This window comes from Dromaius novaehollandiae, chromosome 3 (genome assembly GCF_036370855.1).
Source record: "Dromaius novaehollandiae isolate bDroNov1 chromosome 3, bDroNov1.hap1, whole genome shotgun sequence".
NCBI lineage: Eukaryota > Metazoa > Chordata > Aves > Casuariiformes > Dromaiidae > Dromaius > Dromaius novaehollandiae.
In genome coordinates this window covers 32,679,824-32,699,047 of record NC_088100.1, presented here as the reverse complement: position 1 = coordinate 32,699,047, position 19,224 = coordinate 32,679,824, and the positions used below count along the sequence as shown (strand labels likewise).

At 38.2% G+C, this 19,224-nt stretch overlaps 1 protein-coding gene across 7 annotated transcripts in view; it reads right to left on the bottom strand.

The window, feature by feature from the left end:
• COL19A1 (collagen type XIX alpha 1 chain) overlaps window positions 1-19,224 on the bottom strand; it is a 212,564-nt gene that overhangs the window by 164,848 nt on the left and 28,492 nt on the right. For all 7 annotated transcript variants that reach the window (XM_064508635.1, XM_064508637.1, XM_064508634.1 and 4 more), the window contains 5 exons: window positions 13,189-13,312; window positions 12,545-12,820; window positions 10,424-10,504; window positions 8,289-8,414; window positions 7,576-7,638 (listed from right to left, as the gene is read on the bottom strand). In XM_064508635.1, coding sequence (XP_064364705.1) covers window positions 7,576-7,638; window positions 8,289-8,414; window positions 10,424-10,504; window positions 12,545-12,820; window positions 13,189-13,312 — 670 coding nt within the window. The remainder of the gene's footprint in view (window positions 1-7,575; window positions 7,639-8,288; window positions 8,415-10,423; window positions 10,505-12,544; window positions 12,821-13,188; window positions 13,313-19,224) is intronic.

The following is a 19,224-nucleotide window of genomic DNA, read 5'->3' as shown; positions in this document are numbered from 1 at the left end:
CTCCAGCTCCTAAATGACTCCTGCCAGTGATGCAACAGAACCATTAGGGAACCATTAACTTCCAGATGCTTTGGTATCTTTGGGCACATGAATGAATAGTACTTTATATGTCCTGGATTAGATGTAGAGAGTATGTTTTCTGTGAAATTTTCTTTAAATTTCTTACTACTTAGTGCACAAGGTAACTAGACAAGGAGACCTTACTGTTCCCCATATAACCGCCTGGCTTTGAGTCAACAGTTATTCCAGACAGAGATGGACTGTTCTTAGCCTGTTGTGCCTGTATGCCTCTCCTGAGCAACAGAAGATATTCAGTCCATAAGGGAAGATCCAAACCTAACTCACAATTCCCAAAGACAAAAAAATGAAAAAAACAGCTGACCAGCAGCAACCAACAATCCAGAGAAGACTGTCTTACTTCACCTCAGAAGATTACAAGAAACAACTATCTTCTGCTGCCAAAAAGGAAGCAATGAGAAATTGTTACTGTTTTCGAGACACAGGACATTCACCAGGAAAAATGAAATTATGTGAACAAGCTTCAGAGATGAGACTTTCACTCTTGGGGTTATAAATCATGTCAAACTTTAAAAAAGGGATCGAGTTGAGACTGTTAGAAGTACAATACAAATATTTCACAATGGTCATTCAAAACTGCTCTGGTAAGTAAAAGAACCCCAAAACCATTTCAAGAAAGATGAGAACTCTGGAACTCTAAATCCCTTCCAGCAGTTTTGGAAACGTACTAAAGGAAATCTGCCATGCCTCATATCTCTGCCTGACAGGGGGAGAGAGAATAGGGAGAAGATATTCAGGGCTCCAAGAACTATCTATCTCAGCCTCATACAAAAGAGTAACTCAATTTCCCTACACAAGGCTAATCACGCACACCTTGTAAGAACTGTAAACTAACCACAGGGATATAAATCCTTAGCTGGTCTGTCTCATCAGTGACCAACGATATCTGAATGCCAAAAAGGTGAGAACAATTTTGTAAGCTGATGAACACTAACAATATCATCTTGGTAATACAGGTCACGAGGCAGACTCGGTGTAATAACATTCTAAAATAGGACCGTGAGCTTTAAGTCTACTGTTAGGATTTTCTACTAAGGGTAACAATGAAAATTCTTTTCAACAGAGGCCAAGATATTTATTGAATAACATATTTAAGCCCTAGGACATTTTCCAGAATGTGACATCTTGCAAACAATAGGATGGCTACTACATTTTTGACAAGGTTTATTTTGGTCATAGGCGGACCGTGTGGAAATTCAGTAGGCTGACATGAAAAGAAAACACTGCTGTCAACTTTCCATCATAAGTTTTCATAAGCCAAGCCAAATTCTTAAAGAGAGCACAGACAGCAAATGCTTCTTCAAATGATAAGGGAATCTGTCAAACTGCCTTCTATCTGAAGTGGAAACAATTTTGCACATCTGACACCACCTGCAATATTACACTTGAGATCATTTTGTTACATTGATTCAGAGTGTTTCAAAAGCGATTGCCCTTTACATCTTTGTGCCATTCACCCACTATTCAATGCACCTGTTGTAGAACTAGGAATTACATGCTAGCAGCAAACACAAAATACAGTACCTGTTTCCTTCATCATACATTATTACTGCAGAATCACATAGAGCAAGAATAATCTGAAGGCAAATGTTCTGGCAGAGAGATTGACAAGGCACTACCATTTAAGTTAACAAATTATAGCTCTTTCTCATGTAAAACCAAAAAACTTTTTTTTAAAAAGTGTTTTGTTTAAACACCTATATTTGCTATTTAAGAGATAAAATAATTTAAAACATATTTAGATTGTGATATGGCACTCAATTAACATGACAATAATATATAATCTTGAAAGCAAAGTCCACAAAGAATTTGAGAGGAGGAATACATTCTCAGTGGAGTTCTGGAGGTGGAAGAGGGAGTTACTTATCAGCTCATGATTTCAGTACTAAGATAAAAGCAAATGAACTCAGTAAATACAATAGATGATAGTAATTTGGCCTAGAGCACATGCTATTAGAGTACTACATTACAATACTATTCTTGTCCACAATGGGGACGTGTAAGTTCAGATAAAGCGAGGAGCTTCTGTCAGTTCTCAAAACACTCCTGAACTGAAATCCGAGCTTTGATTTTGAAAGATGAGATTAAGTAAATTATCTTTCCCGATTTTCATCTCTGCAGTTTTATGTGTGCCAATAGTATCAGAAAAGTCCAGTTAAGAAAATACATATTATTATCAAGAAAGAAATACTAACACACTCTCTAAACAGAGTTGTTCCCAGCAGACATTGTACTGCCTGGGCTTCCGAAAGTGCTAAAGTGGAAGGCAAAAGGGTTAATATAGAGAACGTATCCTTTATACTAGATCTGTCATCTGTGTGATGAATGTCAAAAACTGTCCCTATACAAAATTAGGTAAGCTAAAAAGTACTAGTTTAAAAATTAGATGTACACACAGAGGAACAATTCTCATGATTACTAAATGGTTAGAGAAGTATTTAGACCTGGTAAAAAACTAATTAGGAAGTGTCAGTTGACAAATACAATAGATTCAAATTCAGAGAAGTGGCCAAGTGTGGGAAAGAAAACTCATCCCAAAGAGTGAGCTGGAGAAGCTCTCTTCTGCGGCATCCCTCAAGTCCTCCCCTGGCCCTGGGGGAGAAGCAGTGAGTACCTGGCCCAGGAGACACCTTCTCTGTCATTCCCAGTGGGAGGCAGCAATTTGGGCACTGCTGTGGCCTGAGCCGGGCTGCGCTGTTTTGAGCGCCTGCGCCGAGGCCCAGGGGTTGCTGCCTGCCCTGCTCCAGCCGCAGCTCCAGCCCCGCTCCAACCCCAGACCCAGCCTCTCTGGGGAGGGAGTGACACCCCTGGCAGTCGCTGCCTGGCAAAAAACAGCCCTTTGTGTGTGCGGGGACCCCAAGTGGACCCCAAGACTGAAGGGACGAAACTCCCGTCGCAACCACCACACTCCTCCTCGCAAGGACCTCAGGGTGCTGCGACTCTCTGTAGCCCTCCCCGCTGCGCCTGAGGAGGACAAACTGCCTCTCTCAGGATGCAGGGGAATACTGGAATGGTGAACATGATACCAAAGGAAAGGGGTGTAATATAACACAGAGGTTTTTCTTATAAAACAATTTAAACTGTATTAACAATGAGGTTTTTCCATATTAATTCAGCAGTTTGGACTACTACACTGTTAAAACATTAGCAGGACTAACAATAAATTATTAGCTCCATATGTACGGAGAGTGTTCCCTCCTGCCCATTACAAGGTGTCAGCCTACCGAGCATGTTGACAGCTCCTGAGTGGGACAAACCCTGTCTTCACTGTTAGCCAAGTGTATTTTGCCCAAGTTTTTTTTTTTTTTTTTGCCAAAGAGATTTTTTTGCTTTCATAAATTCCGACTACTAGATCCCTATCTGAGCCACATCTCCAAACTTTTTAGATTTGCCTGTCAATAACCTCTGTTATGAAAATCAGGCCACAAAGGAGTCACTCCCAAGGCTGCATAACACAATAAATATGCCTCAAATGCGATCAGGTGAATCTGGCCTGTGAGAGGAATGACAGAAAAAGAAGAAATGAAGACTAGCAAGGAACACAGATGGAAAGGGCAGTCAGACACCTTCCTTGTTCTCCATAAGTTCTTTTCTCTTATCATTATATTATAAATATTTTCCTAGTGCGGCAATATAGTGCATAAACTTATTTCTACCCATCCTAAAATAGTTTTTAAAAAGTATTTTTCTTTAATTAAAATATAAATGAACAAATCACACTCTAATAGCAATGAAGTTCTCTAGGGTGTGCATCAATAGGCACTTTAACGTCTGACAACACTGCCTCTGGCTTTTTGCTTCCTATCATACTTAAAGCATTAACCAATGATCTATTAACACAGCTTAGACTGGCTTATTACTATACTGAAAATTTAATTCTCTTTGGATTTCAATTTAAAACCTTTTGTGAGCATCAGGTTTACTTAAAGTAAATGAAAATAAAAAGTTATCATACAATTACTTTTGTAGCCTCTTTGATACAGAGAAATAGTTTGTATATTCAATAAAGATGTAACTGTTCATATTACTGCCACCCATATTCTCTCTTTTTCTGAAGTATTTCTACATATCAAGGACAAAACAGGACGTTCACATCATGATCAGAAGAGATTTGTGAATTGCAAGAATTTTATTTAGTATGAGGCTGATGTCTATATATTATGCTGACTCTGCAGAATGTGGAAACGTATCTCTGGAGAAGATGTACCAAAATATATTAAATCACAAGAGGGTTCTATCTGACTTCTGACCACTTGAAACTCAAGAACTACACACCTCCATTACTTGCCTGAGAAGAACGTTACAGTAAGAGCAACACAGAATATTTTTCAGGGGTAACCTGAATTCTAAACCTGACTGCTGCGGGCTCCTGGTTTTCACCCAACATAAGAAAGCTGTCAGGCAGTCTAAAAATGTGAGTGTCAAGGGCTGAAACCAATAAACAGCAAACAAAGTTGGTACTGGTGATTTTAATGCCTGAATAATTAACTCAAAAAGAATGGGAGGTTGTCCCCTTATACTACGGGATAGCTACAGGATCTGGATCTTCCAGCAGATATCCCAAAGAGCAAATACTACCGAATCCAAACTTGCATGGGAAATAAAAGGGACAGGGACAACTGTCCTTGAGGCAGCTTTTCCTACACAAAGCAAGGTATATGGTATCAAACTGAACAGTCTGGCAGACTTGAAGCAAGGCAGACTTGAAATAAAGCAGCTCCTCCACCCATGAACCTTCTCAAAGCCAATAGATATTTTGACTGTTAACTGAAGAAATTTTCTCAGGACATCATGAAGAACATATAACAGAAGGTAGGGCATACAAGCAGGAAGGTCACCAACACAAATGGAATAATTTTGATCAGCAATGCTCTTCTACAAATCAGGGGTATGATTTGCCAGAAACACATCAATATTTACAGGAAAGCCTGTTCTTGTGAAAACACGGCAAAATTTGGGCCCACGATACACCCCAGCCTTTGGCACAGACCCCATTCAGAGATATGTAGATGAACTCTGCCAAGTGCAGAGGAATAAAATGGAAACAGCAGTCATGCTTTGTACTGGTTATAGTTTAGATATGCCACAACAGACAAGACACAATCTGATCTTAGGAACAACTACGTTAGGCTGTAAGAGAAGAGCAATTTTGGGGGCCCAAATATAGCCTAATACCAAATTGTGCCTACCTTTCCTACCCATCCCATAGCAACAAAAAGAGATATAAATTCAGTCATAAATTTAAATAAAGTGGAAATTGGTATGAGAAAAAGTAAAATAAAGGGATGAGCAATGTTGTGACAAACAACAGACAGGAGTCATACTACAAACAGAATTTTCCAAGAAAGATGATAAAAAATTAAAATAACTTGTTTTCCCTTGGATATTTAAATATATTCAGTCAGATGCTGATAATATCATGATTTAGAAGTAAAAGAAAACAATAAAAATACAAGCTGAGGAAAAGCAAAGTGAGAAATAAAGACTGAAGAACCATCAAACAACTCTTAGAAATCTCCTTTGTTTTGTGACTGAAAGCCTGGCCAAACTAGTCATCGTCAAGATGCAGCCTATTTCATATATAGCATACTACAAAACATCTAACCATCTGTTACTTTTCTTTATATAATGTGGCAACAAGTTATGTATCCTGTGTATCTGGAATGGTCTGGGGTCTTCCTATTACTGCTTGTCCACCTCTAATTATTGATAGAAACAAGGCCATTGCTGAGGGCAAGTGTTACTGAAAACTTACAGAAATGCAGAGGCAAAGTAAGAAAATGGTACAAATGCCTCAAAGAACATGGCATTCCCCTACACCATGGTAAGTACTTGCATCCAAACGTCAGCAGTGAGACCTTTCCTGTAACCACATCGGTAATGTGACTCAAGATGCCAGAAATACACCTTTCTGTTGAATTGGTATGTCAAGAGATAGCACAGCTTGAAAGGTTGGACTGCAGAAATCATATAAGAGGGTAAAATTGAACAGTGCAATTCCAACCTTGCAAGTCCTTGGAGAGTTCATACTGCACAGTAAAAGACTTATTTCAGCAAGAGAGATAGGAGAAGTGTCAATCTGCAAGTCTCTCTTCTGATTTGAATTCTCCAGTGGTATCTATAAAAAAAACATTTCTTATGTGGAAGTTACTGAATGATGGAAAAGCCCTAGAATAATAATTTGTTTCTTATGTTTCATTCACACTGAAAAAAAACAAACAAAAACCCTAGCAAGTATTGGTCAATTATATGGAAGGTTCACATTAAGCAGCTTCCTAGCTGGTCACCTCTGACTTTAATGTGCTGATTCTTTCAATCATGAATGTCAATTTAGCATCACTAGGCTAAACCGCCGAATGCACATAATCCTGCTCAGGCTCTGAAGATTCAGTGAAGTGTCAGAGTAGCTGGTGACCAACAGATCAAATTTGGACTTACAGATAGTAGGTCACTTGGAAAAGATCTATGAAGTTTCTTTTGTAAGACAGACTGGAGACCAGAACTGGAGGTAACAACAGGGTCCCACATGCTTTATTCAGAGGTACTATGTTTAGCACAGGAAATGTTGCTAATTGGCTGTTGGATGGGACAGTAAAAAAAAGTCAGACTTCTGAAGTCTCCTTTCTCCTCTTAGTAGCAGTGACAGTCTAAATGGATCATATCTGGAGCAGAAGAGCAGATTCCAAAATAAACACCAGGAAGCATTATATTGGTAACATAAGTAATTGTTGTATGTACTAAGACCTAGGGTAAGCAGTAATTGGTGATGATACTGGGAGACTGTCAGCAATCCTTTCAGGTTCAGCTGGGCTGTAGAAGCTTAGGTACTTGAACTTTTTTTTTCCCTTAGGGAAAAGATACAGATAATATCAACACTGAAATATATATTGGAGAGGAGGAGCTGGGGGGAAGAAACTATCAAGGAACGTACTTAATTCCAACTGACTGTGTGGATAAGCCCCCTCAGAAGTGGGCCAGTTTCAGCTAGGCATTGCAGTTCAAGCAACCACTCTGGCTGTCTTCACAAGCTATTTTGGCTCACTTATTAAACAGTGTGCTCTATCGGAGGATGCTAGATTAGGCATCTCTGTTTTAACCACTGGATTAGGACATTCCAGATGCCTTCCTCTCACACTATATTCCTTGAACTCAGAAGCCTTATTCACTGCCTTTTCTGCTGACTTGTAATAGTTTATCCAAATTGGCCCCTCCCGGAACCCAATAAAAACACACTCCTAGAGATGTCCGCAGCCAGCATCCTCCAACCAAGTTTAGGGAATGGACTGTGAAGGGAAGATATCTGATATGCTGGCCTTCAGTATCAAGAAAACCCCAAGTTAATAAAAGTATGTCAAGGTAAGCCGCTACGGAGCAAAACCTATGCACAAAGACAGTCCTTCAAGGAATAACACAGTCTGTAAGGTTCCTGTTTAAGAAAGAAGAAGAAAAAAAAAAAGACAAAAGTAAGGATTTGAGAGAATGTAATTGGTATTTTACCTTTTCACCTTTAGCTCCTTTCTGGCCTGGCAAACCAGCTACTCCTGGTAATCCTGCTTCTCCCTGTTTTTTTTTTTTTTTAATTAAAGAAAACCAAAATCAGCAAACAAACAGAAGCAGATCCAAAATATGTTAAGTATTTGGTTTTCCTGGTCTTAATCACAAAAGCCTAATGACACAAATAAGTCAGAATAAATATGGCAGAACATCTAAGAAAAAGATTAAAAAAAAACCCACTGTGTAGAAAATCATTCATTCTCAAATAAAACCACTTACACTAAATATAAGGTTGTAAAAGTAATTTTCATTTCTATCATTGATCTTGTTTTTTCATGTGTTCAAACCATGGAACCTTACAGCTCTTTGCAAGTCTAACTTTCAAATAATCTAAAATGTTTTCTTTCTTAACTGGGAAATCTAATGTTATTTTTAATATAATACAATATATATTATATATATATTTATTATGTATTGGATTACATGTTATTTATTATATTATTTTTATATATCATATATATAATGTGACATAATGTATGTAATTTATACACATATAATATAATGTAATACAATATAATGTTATGGGAAATATTATATTACAAGATTTTAATGCAGTAAGGTATTTTTCATATCTACAGAAAAAAAAATTACACTTTTTTATACCTAGCAGGATTAAACATTCTGATGCATTAAAAATCAATAAGAAAATCCCATACTTTATTTGGAAAGCAGAAACATCTGTCTCTAGATTCTTGCTGTGTTTCTGGAAGCATGTATATTTTGCTGGCATGAACAGTCATTGGGGAAGAAGTAGTAGCAAGTAACCCGTTGTCACGGGGGCACTGAAGTAAAAACAACAGATTATGATTTTTAGTCAATTTTAATAAACAGATAAATATCATTCAAGTCCTATTTCTACCTTATATTCTGTTTTATTGCTGCTGTACATACCCCATTACAGGGAAGTCACAACAGTTCCCACAGAGGAAGACCTGTCTAGCCACTGTGATACTTCTGTACCAAAATCAATGCCGGTCAAAACTGATCTTACTGGCCCACCTCTTTCCTCTGAAAGAGCCCAAATAGAGGAAGAAAGTCTCCCAAAATTAGAAGAAATGAAACCAGAAAATGCCCATGTGAAAAAAGAGGGTATTTGTCCGTCCCTTCCCACTCTGAAATGCAAAATGTCAGAGTGAAGCGGGGGGGCAGGGAAATGGTGAATTTTGTTGTTATATTTTATTTTATTTTGGGCATATGTAGCCTGGAAACAAACAAAGCCTTGAAGTCAATACTCAGCTGTCTGATACCCATGAGAGCCCTGATAAATTACAGAAGCCCTCAATAAAATGTAATAAGGTCTCCTGTGAGACTTCTGTCGAGGGAACTCCCACAGGATTTACATCTTTGTGTAAAAAATTTGTATCCAAGTATAAACTCCTTCCCTCAGATTACTGAAAATTTAGCTCTTACAATTGCTAAGAAAGTCATGAAAAAAATCTCAGAAAAGATAATGCTGGCTTCAATATGAAAGTCATAAACAAGTTGTCCATTTTTTTTATGTCTTCAGCACAGGAAGCATAGATGAAACTAATGCTGCTTTTATCTATACAGCTGAACATTTAAGATGCTATTAATAAAACATGCCCTTGATCTTTTTGCATTTATATATAAGTAGGGTTTTTTTGCTGGCTTTTTTGTCACTGTGTCATAACCTCTTAATAAATTGTAATTGTATTTCTGTGCACAAAGTGGAATCTACGGAAAAATCCATTCATTTTACTCAGCCATGAGCTTGTACCTTCAAGAAGAAGTCTGCATTGTTATCAGAAATATATTCTGAAAAATATTTGAACAAGAAATTGTTATTTAAAATTGCAGTTTCCCTTGATAAGTTAGATCCATCCTCTTCTGCCCTTCTGAGCACCTAGCAGTTGTCAGTTCACACAAAATATTCTGTTCCTCTCTTCCTGGGCAGCTTAATCCCTCCATTCCCGCTCCCTTCTTCCCATTTCTTTGAAAATAAGATCAGTTAGTCCTTCTGCAAACTATAGTTTATTTTGCTGATTGCAGGCTAAGAGGTGATGGTACTTCCCACCATCTCAGAGGAATCTTCTTTTACAGACTGTTCATTACTGACAAATACTTTAATGATTTTTCTATTTTTTTTTCAAATGGGCCTAATTCAACAAAACTGTATTCTACTGTGTTTCTAGTATCTTCCAGTTTATACAGATTCCACCTATCAAAACAAAGGGAAAAAGTGACTCCACTGAACCAAACAAATCCTTTATGTTAAACAATATACACATCTTATCATATGCATTATATAGATGAGAGCATTTGCCAATTATGAGACATCCATTGCTCCATGTTATTATGCTGAAATAATGAAAACATCCTCAACCCCCTCCAATTTTTCCTGCTCTCCATTGTCATGCAAACTCTTTCATGGGCTTGTTTTTCACCTATAATACTGTACTAGATACAGCTGTTATTAAAATAGTCTCTTTTATTTGAAGCCATCCTAAGGTCATTGGGAGTGATTTGTTTTCTCTGCTCTGAGATTTCCTCAGTCACTAATTAGATACTAATCAATGCCAAGAAATGCACTTAAAAAGCACTAGCAGCATCTAGTGCTAATTTTTGAGACACTTCTACTGAAGTTCCACCATACCATTTATTTAAGCAACAAGCAACCAGGTGCCTAGCAGGCTACCAGGACTCCTGGCAAACAGGATTCATTAGATGAAATTAATCAAAAGTTCCCTTTGCAATTTCTTTACAACTCTCTAATAAGAAACAATGAAACATTTCTTTTACATTCACATCTGTATTTTAGCAAATAACTCACCAGGTCTGCAGATATTTCACAACACGTATCTTCTGATGCAAGTTTTGGATTACAATAAACTGTTATGCGTTGAAGTTCAATCTATTAAGAAACACAAAACAAGAAATTTATATGAGCTCTAAAAAGTAATCTGTTTTGGCATGTATTTTCCAAGCTTGGCAACAAAAACGGACAAAACCCAGAACTTAACAATTATACAGTTCCTCACTTCAGGAACAAATTCTGCAGTATGTTTCTTTGATGTAAACCCCATTTTAGATTCCTTTAGATGTCAGGCAGAATCCTTTAAACTTAGATTAAATTTATCTTCATGTAAGTTGCAAGCCTCTGCACTGCTCTTGCTCTATGTACTGCATAAGTACTGCATCCTGCATTCTCTGCAAATGACCTTTTTGGAACTGGAGTAAATGAACTGCAATGAACTGGAGTAAAGGTTTGATAAGCTCTCTTTCACATTTATTGTCTATCACTCTGGACAGACCTTTACCCAGACCTCTCCACTGCATCATCTGGACAGCAAAAATCACAAATTCTGTTCCTAAGACTTTTATTTTAGAGATTTGGGGTGGTTTGGTGGAAAGGAACAACATTTAATTTTACCCTTACAAAAGCGAGAACAGTTAAGGGACCACACTGACTTCAGTCACTCACACTAAGGTCTAGAGACCTCATTTCAGAGAACAGTTTTGCTAAAATGTGCTTCTTTCTGCATCTGTTTTGTACTCTCTCCACTTATTTTTTGCCTTGCACTAGGTATTGAGGAGAATGAGCGGTGGTATAGGATCCGCTCTGCTTCCTTCACCAGCTTTATGCCAATAATGTTTCCTCCAGGCGGGGAATTCTTGAATGGCAACATCCACTCAGAATTATCCAGTCAGTACCATATAACCAGACAAGGCAAAAAGAATCTGCTTCTTTTCCTGCATGTAACTTGGTAATAAGGGAAAGATACACACATTTCAAACAAATATGAACTCAATCTTACAAAGTAAAATGAAGTATGACCTCAGCTCCATGAAGTTAATGACATGTTTAAGACCTCGAATGAGTCTAGACCAAAGTGCATAGGCACCTTACAGGACTGATCCCTCTTACAGTGCTAGCTTGTGATTATAATATGCTATTTTAATCTGAAACTGTACAATGTACAGAATACAGCTGAAACTTTCACATGGTCACTATAAACCTTGAGCCAGAGGCTTTAAAACTAGTAACTTGATATCAGCATATTTAAAACAAACTGACATGTCCTGCAACTTTCCAGTTCATTGCTCCGAGCTCTCTATACAAGGAAATGTAAGAGAGTGTTTCTGGAACAGAATATAGCCCAGAATATCCAAGGGCCCTGTTTTTACCTGTAGCTGAGACAACAGTTTGCTTTTTTCTGGAATGCTGCATTATGACTTACTTTACCTTGCATTTGCATTTCATTCTAGAAGAACTGCAGATCTTGTTCACTGTCTTTTGATGGGGAGAGGTGGAGAAAAGGGACTATCTTACAACAGCCAGCTGCAAATGCAGAGCCTGTTACTTGCATCAAAAGCTGCAGGGAGCACACTTCCAGGCACTTCCCAGAGCCTCCTGCTTGGAGGGGGGAGTAACAAATGCAAACAATAGGCCCTTATTCCAGCATGGCTGAATCACCCTGGCATGTGATACAACCTTTATAAATAGGTGATCCTTAATTTTTTTTGTGCATCTCCTTTAGCAGAGAGAAACAAATTGTAAACAGATACAAATTTACATTTGTCATTCATGTAGCTGAATCTCAAAAAATTGAAATAAAAGATTACTACAAGAAGTTATTTTTAAATGTAATAAACTACAATAACTACATGGCTGTTACTCCAAAGTGAACAAATTAAAATAAAGATTCCTGAAACCATGACCTGAGTTTCTGCAGTCCTTACTTTGGTAATGGAGGGCTTGCCTTAGCAGACACTACAGCACTGAACACCACTTAGAGAAAAAGACCTAAAGACAGCACATTAAGAATAGGCATTCAAAATTAATAACCAGTTATGAACTTTTTGATCTCCGTAATTCTTTATGATAATGTTAGTAAAAGTGTGGCTAAAACATGATTTCCAAACTATCCAGTTTTGTTTTCATGCTACTCACATCTACTGGCTTATCATCTGCAGCACGAGAAGCAATCAGAGTCCTTCCCTGAAAGTCAATGGTGAATTTTTCATCAGTCTGCTTTCTCTCAATTAAATTACAATCCAAATAGAGGGAAATGATCCCTGACTTCACGCTAATACCCAGTTTATGCCACTGCCGATCAAACAACGGATAGATTTCTCGACTCTTAAAAGTGTAGTGCAGTATATTTCCCTGAGCAGATTTGGTCATATACTCCACAACTTTTTTTGCACCATCTATAAGGACAGAGATCTGAAAGCAAAATAAAATAAAAGAAGTGGTTATTTAAAAGTTAGAGTATATGAATTAAATGCATACACAAACCATATATAATAAAAATAATTCTACTGCACAGATTGGGCAAGAATTATAAAGCATTCTTTTAGGTAACTTTGTAAATACACAAACTATAAATCATAATATGCCTTCTATTCTAGTATGTAGTCTTACTCAATACATTTTGCTCAATTTCTGTGATCTCTATAACAAATAATCAGCTATTGCAGAGCAGTCTATCTATTCTGTGTAAACTGCAGCTAAATCAAGTGACGAAATGCTATATATTTGTCATATTACTATGAAAAAAGAAAACGCAATGAAAAAAATCAAAGACGACTAACCTCAGGTGTGTCATACTGATTTAAAATTTGCCATATATACCACCGTTCTTTCTTGGTATTTCGTCGCACACGGAAAGTCGTTATTAGAGAGTATTCTTCAGGAAGCCCATTTGGAAATACTTGCCTACAGTGGGGAGGAAAAAAAGAGTTCTCTTTACTCCTATACAGACATAAATAATGTTTAAAAGATGTGGACAGAAATAATACTTGGTGAATACAGGGAACCAAATGTTCACTCTGATACAAATTCACTAGCTTCAGTGCTTGGAAGTGCCTCTTCTCACTTCTTCCAGCTGAAAAGTACATTTAAGATTATCTATAAGAATAAACAGCTAAAGATAAAGATTTCCCTAAGAAATTCTGTGTTCTAATTCTTTTTTTAATATTTAACTGCTGTAAATAGGAATCTTAAAAGACCTTCTGCAAAATGAATGCCATATTTAAACACATTTTGAAATATTACTTTCCCCAATTTATTGCTTGGATTCTCCACAGAAATACCTTCTCTCACAAACCCAACATCCTGCACGCAAAGACGAAATTTCTGTAATAAGCAGAAACAGCTCAGATACACTTCCTGGCTGACAGGGAAAACGATGAGGATGTGAGGCTGGCAGGAGGGGACAGAAAAAGCAGCACATTAGAGCCAGGCACCAGAAAAGCTATCCCCCAGTGTACAGGGTTGAGAGCACTGCCAGCTAGCCAGCTGTGTCAGATTATCCTAAACTCCATGGTGAGTCACTTCTGTATTGCTTACAAAAGAAGGAGAGAAAAGAGGAAGAGAAGTAGAAGACAGGTTGCTTTACTTTTTGTCTTGGGAAACTATACTGGAATGGCTATACAATGGATGTATATCATTATTTTTATAGAGAAGCTGGCTGATATCACTTTAAGGCCATTAACATCTTTGAAAGGTTGTAGGGTGCAGGAGAGGTTCCTGAGGCCTGAAAAGGCAAGTATGATATCTTCAAAAGGGTAAGCAGGAACATCTGCAGAACTGTAGGCCTCACCTCTGGACCTGGGAAAAGTAATTGGCAAATCCTTCTGGAAACCATTTCCAGGCATAAGGTGAACAAGAAGGTGATTGGAAACAGCCAGCACCAATTAACCAAGGCAAAATCATGCGTGACCAACTGATTACCTTCTACAATGAGATGACTGGCTCTGTGGACAAATGGAGAGCAGTAGATGCCATTCAACTTGATTTAAGCAGGGCTTTCAATGCTGCTCCCTAAAGCATCCTTGCAGACAGGATGGTGAGGCAAGGGCTGGATGAGTGGACTACAGGACAGCTAGAAAACTGGCTAGAGGGCCAAGCTCAAGGGTAGTGCTCAACAGTTCAAAGCCCAGCTAGTGAGTGGTTATGAATGGTGCTCCTCAGAAGTTAAAACTGGGGTCAATACTGTTAACATCACTGATGACATGGACAAGAGGAAAAAGTATACTGTCAGTAAAGTAGCAGATAAAAGCAAACTGGGGGGACTGAGGAGGAAGTGATCAATATGCTGGCAGGTAGGGCTGCCATTCAGAAGGACCTTGACAGAGTAGAGAACTGGGCTAACAAAGACCTCATGAAGTTCAGCAAAAGCAAATGCAAAGTTCAGCATCTGGGAAGTAGTAACCACCTAAGACAGTACAGGCTGGGCACCAGCCTGCGCAGAAAGCAGTTCTACAGAAAAGGGGCTGCGGTGTCCTGCTGGACAACAAGCTAATCTTCAGTCAGCAAGGTGCCCTTGCCATGAAAAGGCCAGCTGCCTCTTGAGCTGCCTGAGCAAGAGTGTGGCAGTGTAAATCAGTGTATTGTGTTTAGGAATTAATTTAACCCTGTGTACTTTTCTCATTTTTTTCCAAGATACTTTCCTCTAACAGCTTGAAGGTAAGGGAAACTAGAACAGACTCCTACCCTTTTTCATAATGCTTGCCTGTATCTCAACTCTTGTCCTATTTCAAAGTGGTTTAGTAAAGAGCTAAGAAAGAAACAAATTTTTATATGATGTGCATTGACACAGCCAAAACATTTTAGAAAAAGTTCTGAAAGAAACATTCAAAATTTTAGAAGACAAATAATATTATTTGTTTAGATAGCTCTTCAAGTGTCAGGGAGGCTTAAAATAATAGGAGATGACAGGAGAATAATGTGTACCATTTATTACTAGAATATATAAGATGTCCAGAAACTTCTTCAGCTTGTTTTGCAGATTTATCATACCAATCCCACTTTCCCCTCCTTTCATTTGATAAAGGTTTTTGATTATTTTCCTTCTACAGTTTGCTGCCTTTCTCCCACTGATGTAAACTCCCTCATGCTTCCAACTATGGAAGTTAACCAGGAAATTTAACTGGCCTCAGGCAGCTAAATCAGATGCTTCCACAGACATACTGTGTGGGTTACAGCTATAAACGTGAGAAGCCATGTCCTTAGCTTGCCTAGGGTGCTGTAAGCCATACAGCTGGTCCTACCTCCAGGTAGTTTACTGTTCTGCTAAGACGCACTAGTGTATTGCTGGTATTTAATGAAGGTATTTTCTGTATAAATGATAAGCATATTCTTTAGTCCATCATTAATTAAAATACCAAATAGTATGCAAATCCTATTTACTTCTGCATTGCCTTTTGACATTGAAACATCTATAACTATGTAACAGAGCATATGGGTCCACTAAGGACATGGAATAGCAGCCAGTTCAGTTCTGTGATAAAACAGGAATCAGGTGCTGGACATAGGCCAAAGAAGTGATTTCCACATACAGGATTTCAGTACAAGTTCTTCCATAGAGAAGCTTTTTAGCAGGATTAGAGCAGGCCTCTTCAGATGGAAGGGGCCTTTCCTGTGATCCTAAGTTAACTGAAGTGCACTGACTTCAAAGAGGGTAGCAGAGCTTTTGTCTTGTCAGCTGATGCTTTCCTCCTCTCTTTTTTTTTCTTTTTTGATAGTCTTTGTAGCACATCAGTATGTAACTATAATCCCATCTTTAGCTATATAGAAATAAACCATTAACTTATCATAGCAGGGAAAAAAGGAGGATTTTTTCTGCTCTGTGGGGCTCTAAAGTTTCCCCCATACTGACCCATGGAATGTCTTTTGGAATGTGACTAGTTGGAAGTGGGCAACCCTGACAGTTTTCAGCAAATGACATTACTCCCTGCATAAAGATTTCAATGTTAACACTTTACAAGCTACTGGTGTATGTTGCAGTGTCTGCATCTGTGGTTTTCATTTATCTCATCTCCATCTTAGAAAATGAGTAATTTAGGATGTAGAAGCTTCAAAACAAAAAAGTTGATCGCCCAATCCTAATTTTAGTACAGGAATAGCAACTGCTTAAAGATTACCAGAGGCTCTAGAGTTGAGTTACAGATGGCTTTTAATAGCATTTTTTCTTAAATTCAAACCTTTTAAATAGTTCATATAAATGACCGGTATTCTGATACGTTTTGTGATACAGGTAATAAGTCAGACATTTTTTTAGAGGCGTGGAAATATAATTATCTTACAGAACAAAAGAATAACAAAATTAACACAGCAAGTTATTCGTTTGGGAATGCATTCCTTATTTTTGCCCAAGCCTGCCAAAGTCTAATCAGTCTAAAACTCAAGACATGCAAATCATTGACCCCGGAGGTCACCGGACCCAAACCACTGCTCAAAGCAGAGACAACTTCAAAGTCAGATCAGGTTAATATGAGCCCCATCTGGCTGAGTTCTGAAAGTCTCCAAGGATGGAGATTATTCCACAAATCCTCTTGGAAACTTGTTCCAGTGTCTGACCACCCACACAGTGATCATTCCTCCCCCCCCCCCAGCCGCCGTGTTGCAACTGGTGCCCACTGTCTCTTGTCCAGAATGAACAAGCCCAGCTCACTCATTTTTCCTTGTACATCACAGCTCAGGCGTCCTAGCCATCCTGGTGCGCCTCTGCTGGGCTCACCCCAATGAGCTGCTCTCTCCTCTCCTGGGAAGCTCCAGTCTGGACACAGAACTCCAGATGTGGTCTCACAGTTAACAAACAGAGGGAAATAATCACTTCCCTTGACCTGCAGGGCACACTTCTGCTCAGGCAGCCCTTGATGCAGTTTGCCTTTTTCACTGCAAGGGCACCTTGCTAACTGAAGATTAGCTTGTCATCCAGCAGGATCCCCCAGCACCTTTTCTGTAGAGCTACTTTCTGCGCAGGCTGGTGCCCAGCCTGTACTGTCCTATGGGCTCACTCCTTCCTAGATGCTGGGCTTTGCATTTGCTTTTGCTGAACTTCATGAGGTCTTTGTTAGCCCCATTCTCCAGTCTGTCAAGGTCCTTCTGAATGGCAGCCCTACCTGCCAACATACTCACCATCCACAATTTAGAACCTAAAAAAGGTATTTCATATGCTATTTTGAAAACACTGGATACATTGCAAAGAATTTCAGATTGCTTAATTAAATTATCACAGCAGAGGTAAAAGTTATGTAAACAAATGGCAAATAACACAGTAAAACAAAGCAATGTGATATATTATGCTTTATAAGAAAACAAAACAGAAAAATCAATCACTCCACTATTCAATTTTCTTTGAAAGACAGTATAACACTATAATTTACAGTTATCTGAACAGCATAATACCAGCAAATAGCACAACTACTCTATACCAAAGGCTGAACAAAAACAATGCGTTTATTCTCTGGAAAGCATTCTCAGTGTATAACTAAATGAACATTCCCTGGTAAGCAATTAATGGAAAGCCATTAACAGATGCGTTAAAGGATGTGCTTTACATTCAATGCCTCCAGCCAGATGGTGACTGCCATAAAGGAAAAATACCCAGAAAACTACATACTATGTACTATTATACATATTTTCCCCTGTACTCTTACTCATTCTGAATGGTTCCAAGTGAATGTAACAGATTAAAAAACATGTACCTAGCCTTAAAATGACTTAGGTACAGACAGCCAGTAAGATATTACAACAAAATCTAGGTTGTACAACCTAGGTTGTGGTATCTTCCACTCTGTAAAGTTTAGTTAAAAACTCCTCAGTACTGGACCTAGTATGTATATGTTTTAAACAATAAATATAAAAAGATATTTGATAAAAAAAAATGTAACAGGTTGACCTAAAGCCTCATGATAAATTGGAACAAGGTAAAAAAAAAAATAAAATAAAATTTCTCAAAATACTGAATTTGGAATTCAGAAGTTCTTTGAATGTTTAATATACTGTTCTGGCTGGTTGCATCTGCCAACATGTAAAAGGGATCTCTGCAAAAAAACAAGGAGACATTACATGTTGGGTGACAATGGTAAAGAAGCTGCACTTAAATATTAACAAAAAAATACAAAAGCAAGTTGTTCCTCATGTCTGCAACTCAGCAAATACTTCCTCATAGAGTATTTACCCTTTCCATTCAGCACAGGAAGACAGCAATAGGAAAATGAGAGAATAAGGTTAGGAGAGACAGTAAGGATGAAGGAAACCTTTGCCAAGCTCACTTCAAAGTCTACAGACGTAAAGCACAAACACAGAGGGGACGGTCATTTAGACAGTCATAAAGTACATCATAGTGCCTAAGCCAAAAGTAGTAAGAGAGATGGCAGGTCTTAACAAAGCCCTAACATTGCAGAAACATGTGACAGTAATTAGTAAGTTCTGTGCAAATTCATCTATAAAAAAAGAGGATATGAAAGAATTTACAAGTTAAAACAGAAGTGTGAATTCAGGTATCCTTGGCTTCTGATCTCTGATCTGAGGGATGCTTATGCATTTTCAGACAAAAGCACCTGAAGAAAATTAATAATCATTATTGGAAGCACAAACATGAATCTGAGATTTTCCTATCTCAGGAAACATCCTTGTCAGTGGGACAGACAATTAAGTTCCATCATTACTGTTTAGCTTCCTCAGCTTAGGGCAATCCAGATCAGATATCCCTCCTTCCTGGCTGTCCGCTCTAACCTTTAGGCTATTTTAAAAGTTGTCTTCTCTTTCTCTTCTCCATCTTTTCTACGCTGAAAGTGATCATGACTATCATGTTTGGTGTTGATTTCAATGCTGTCCTA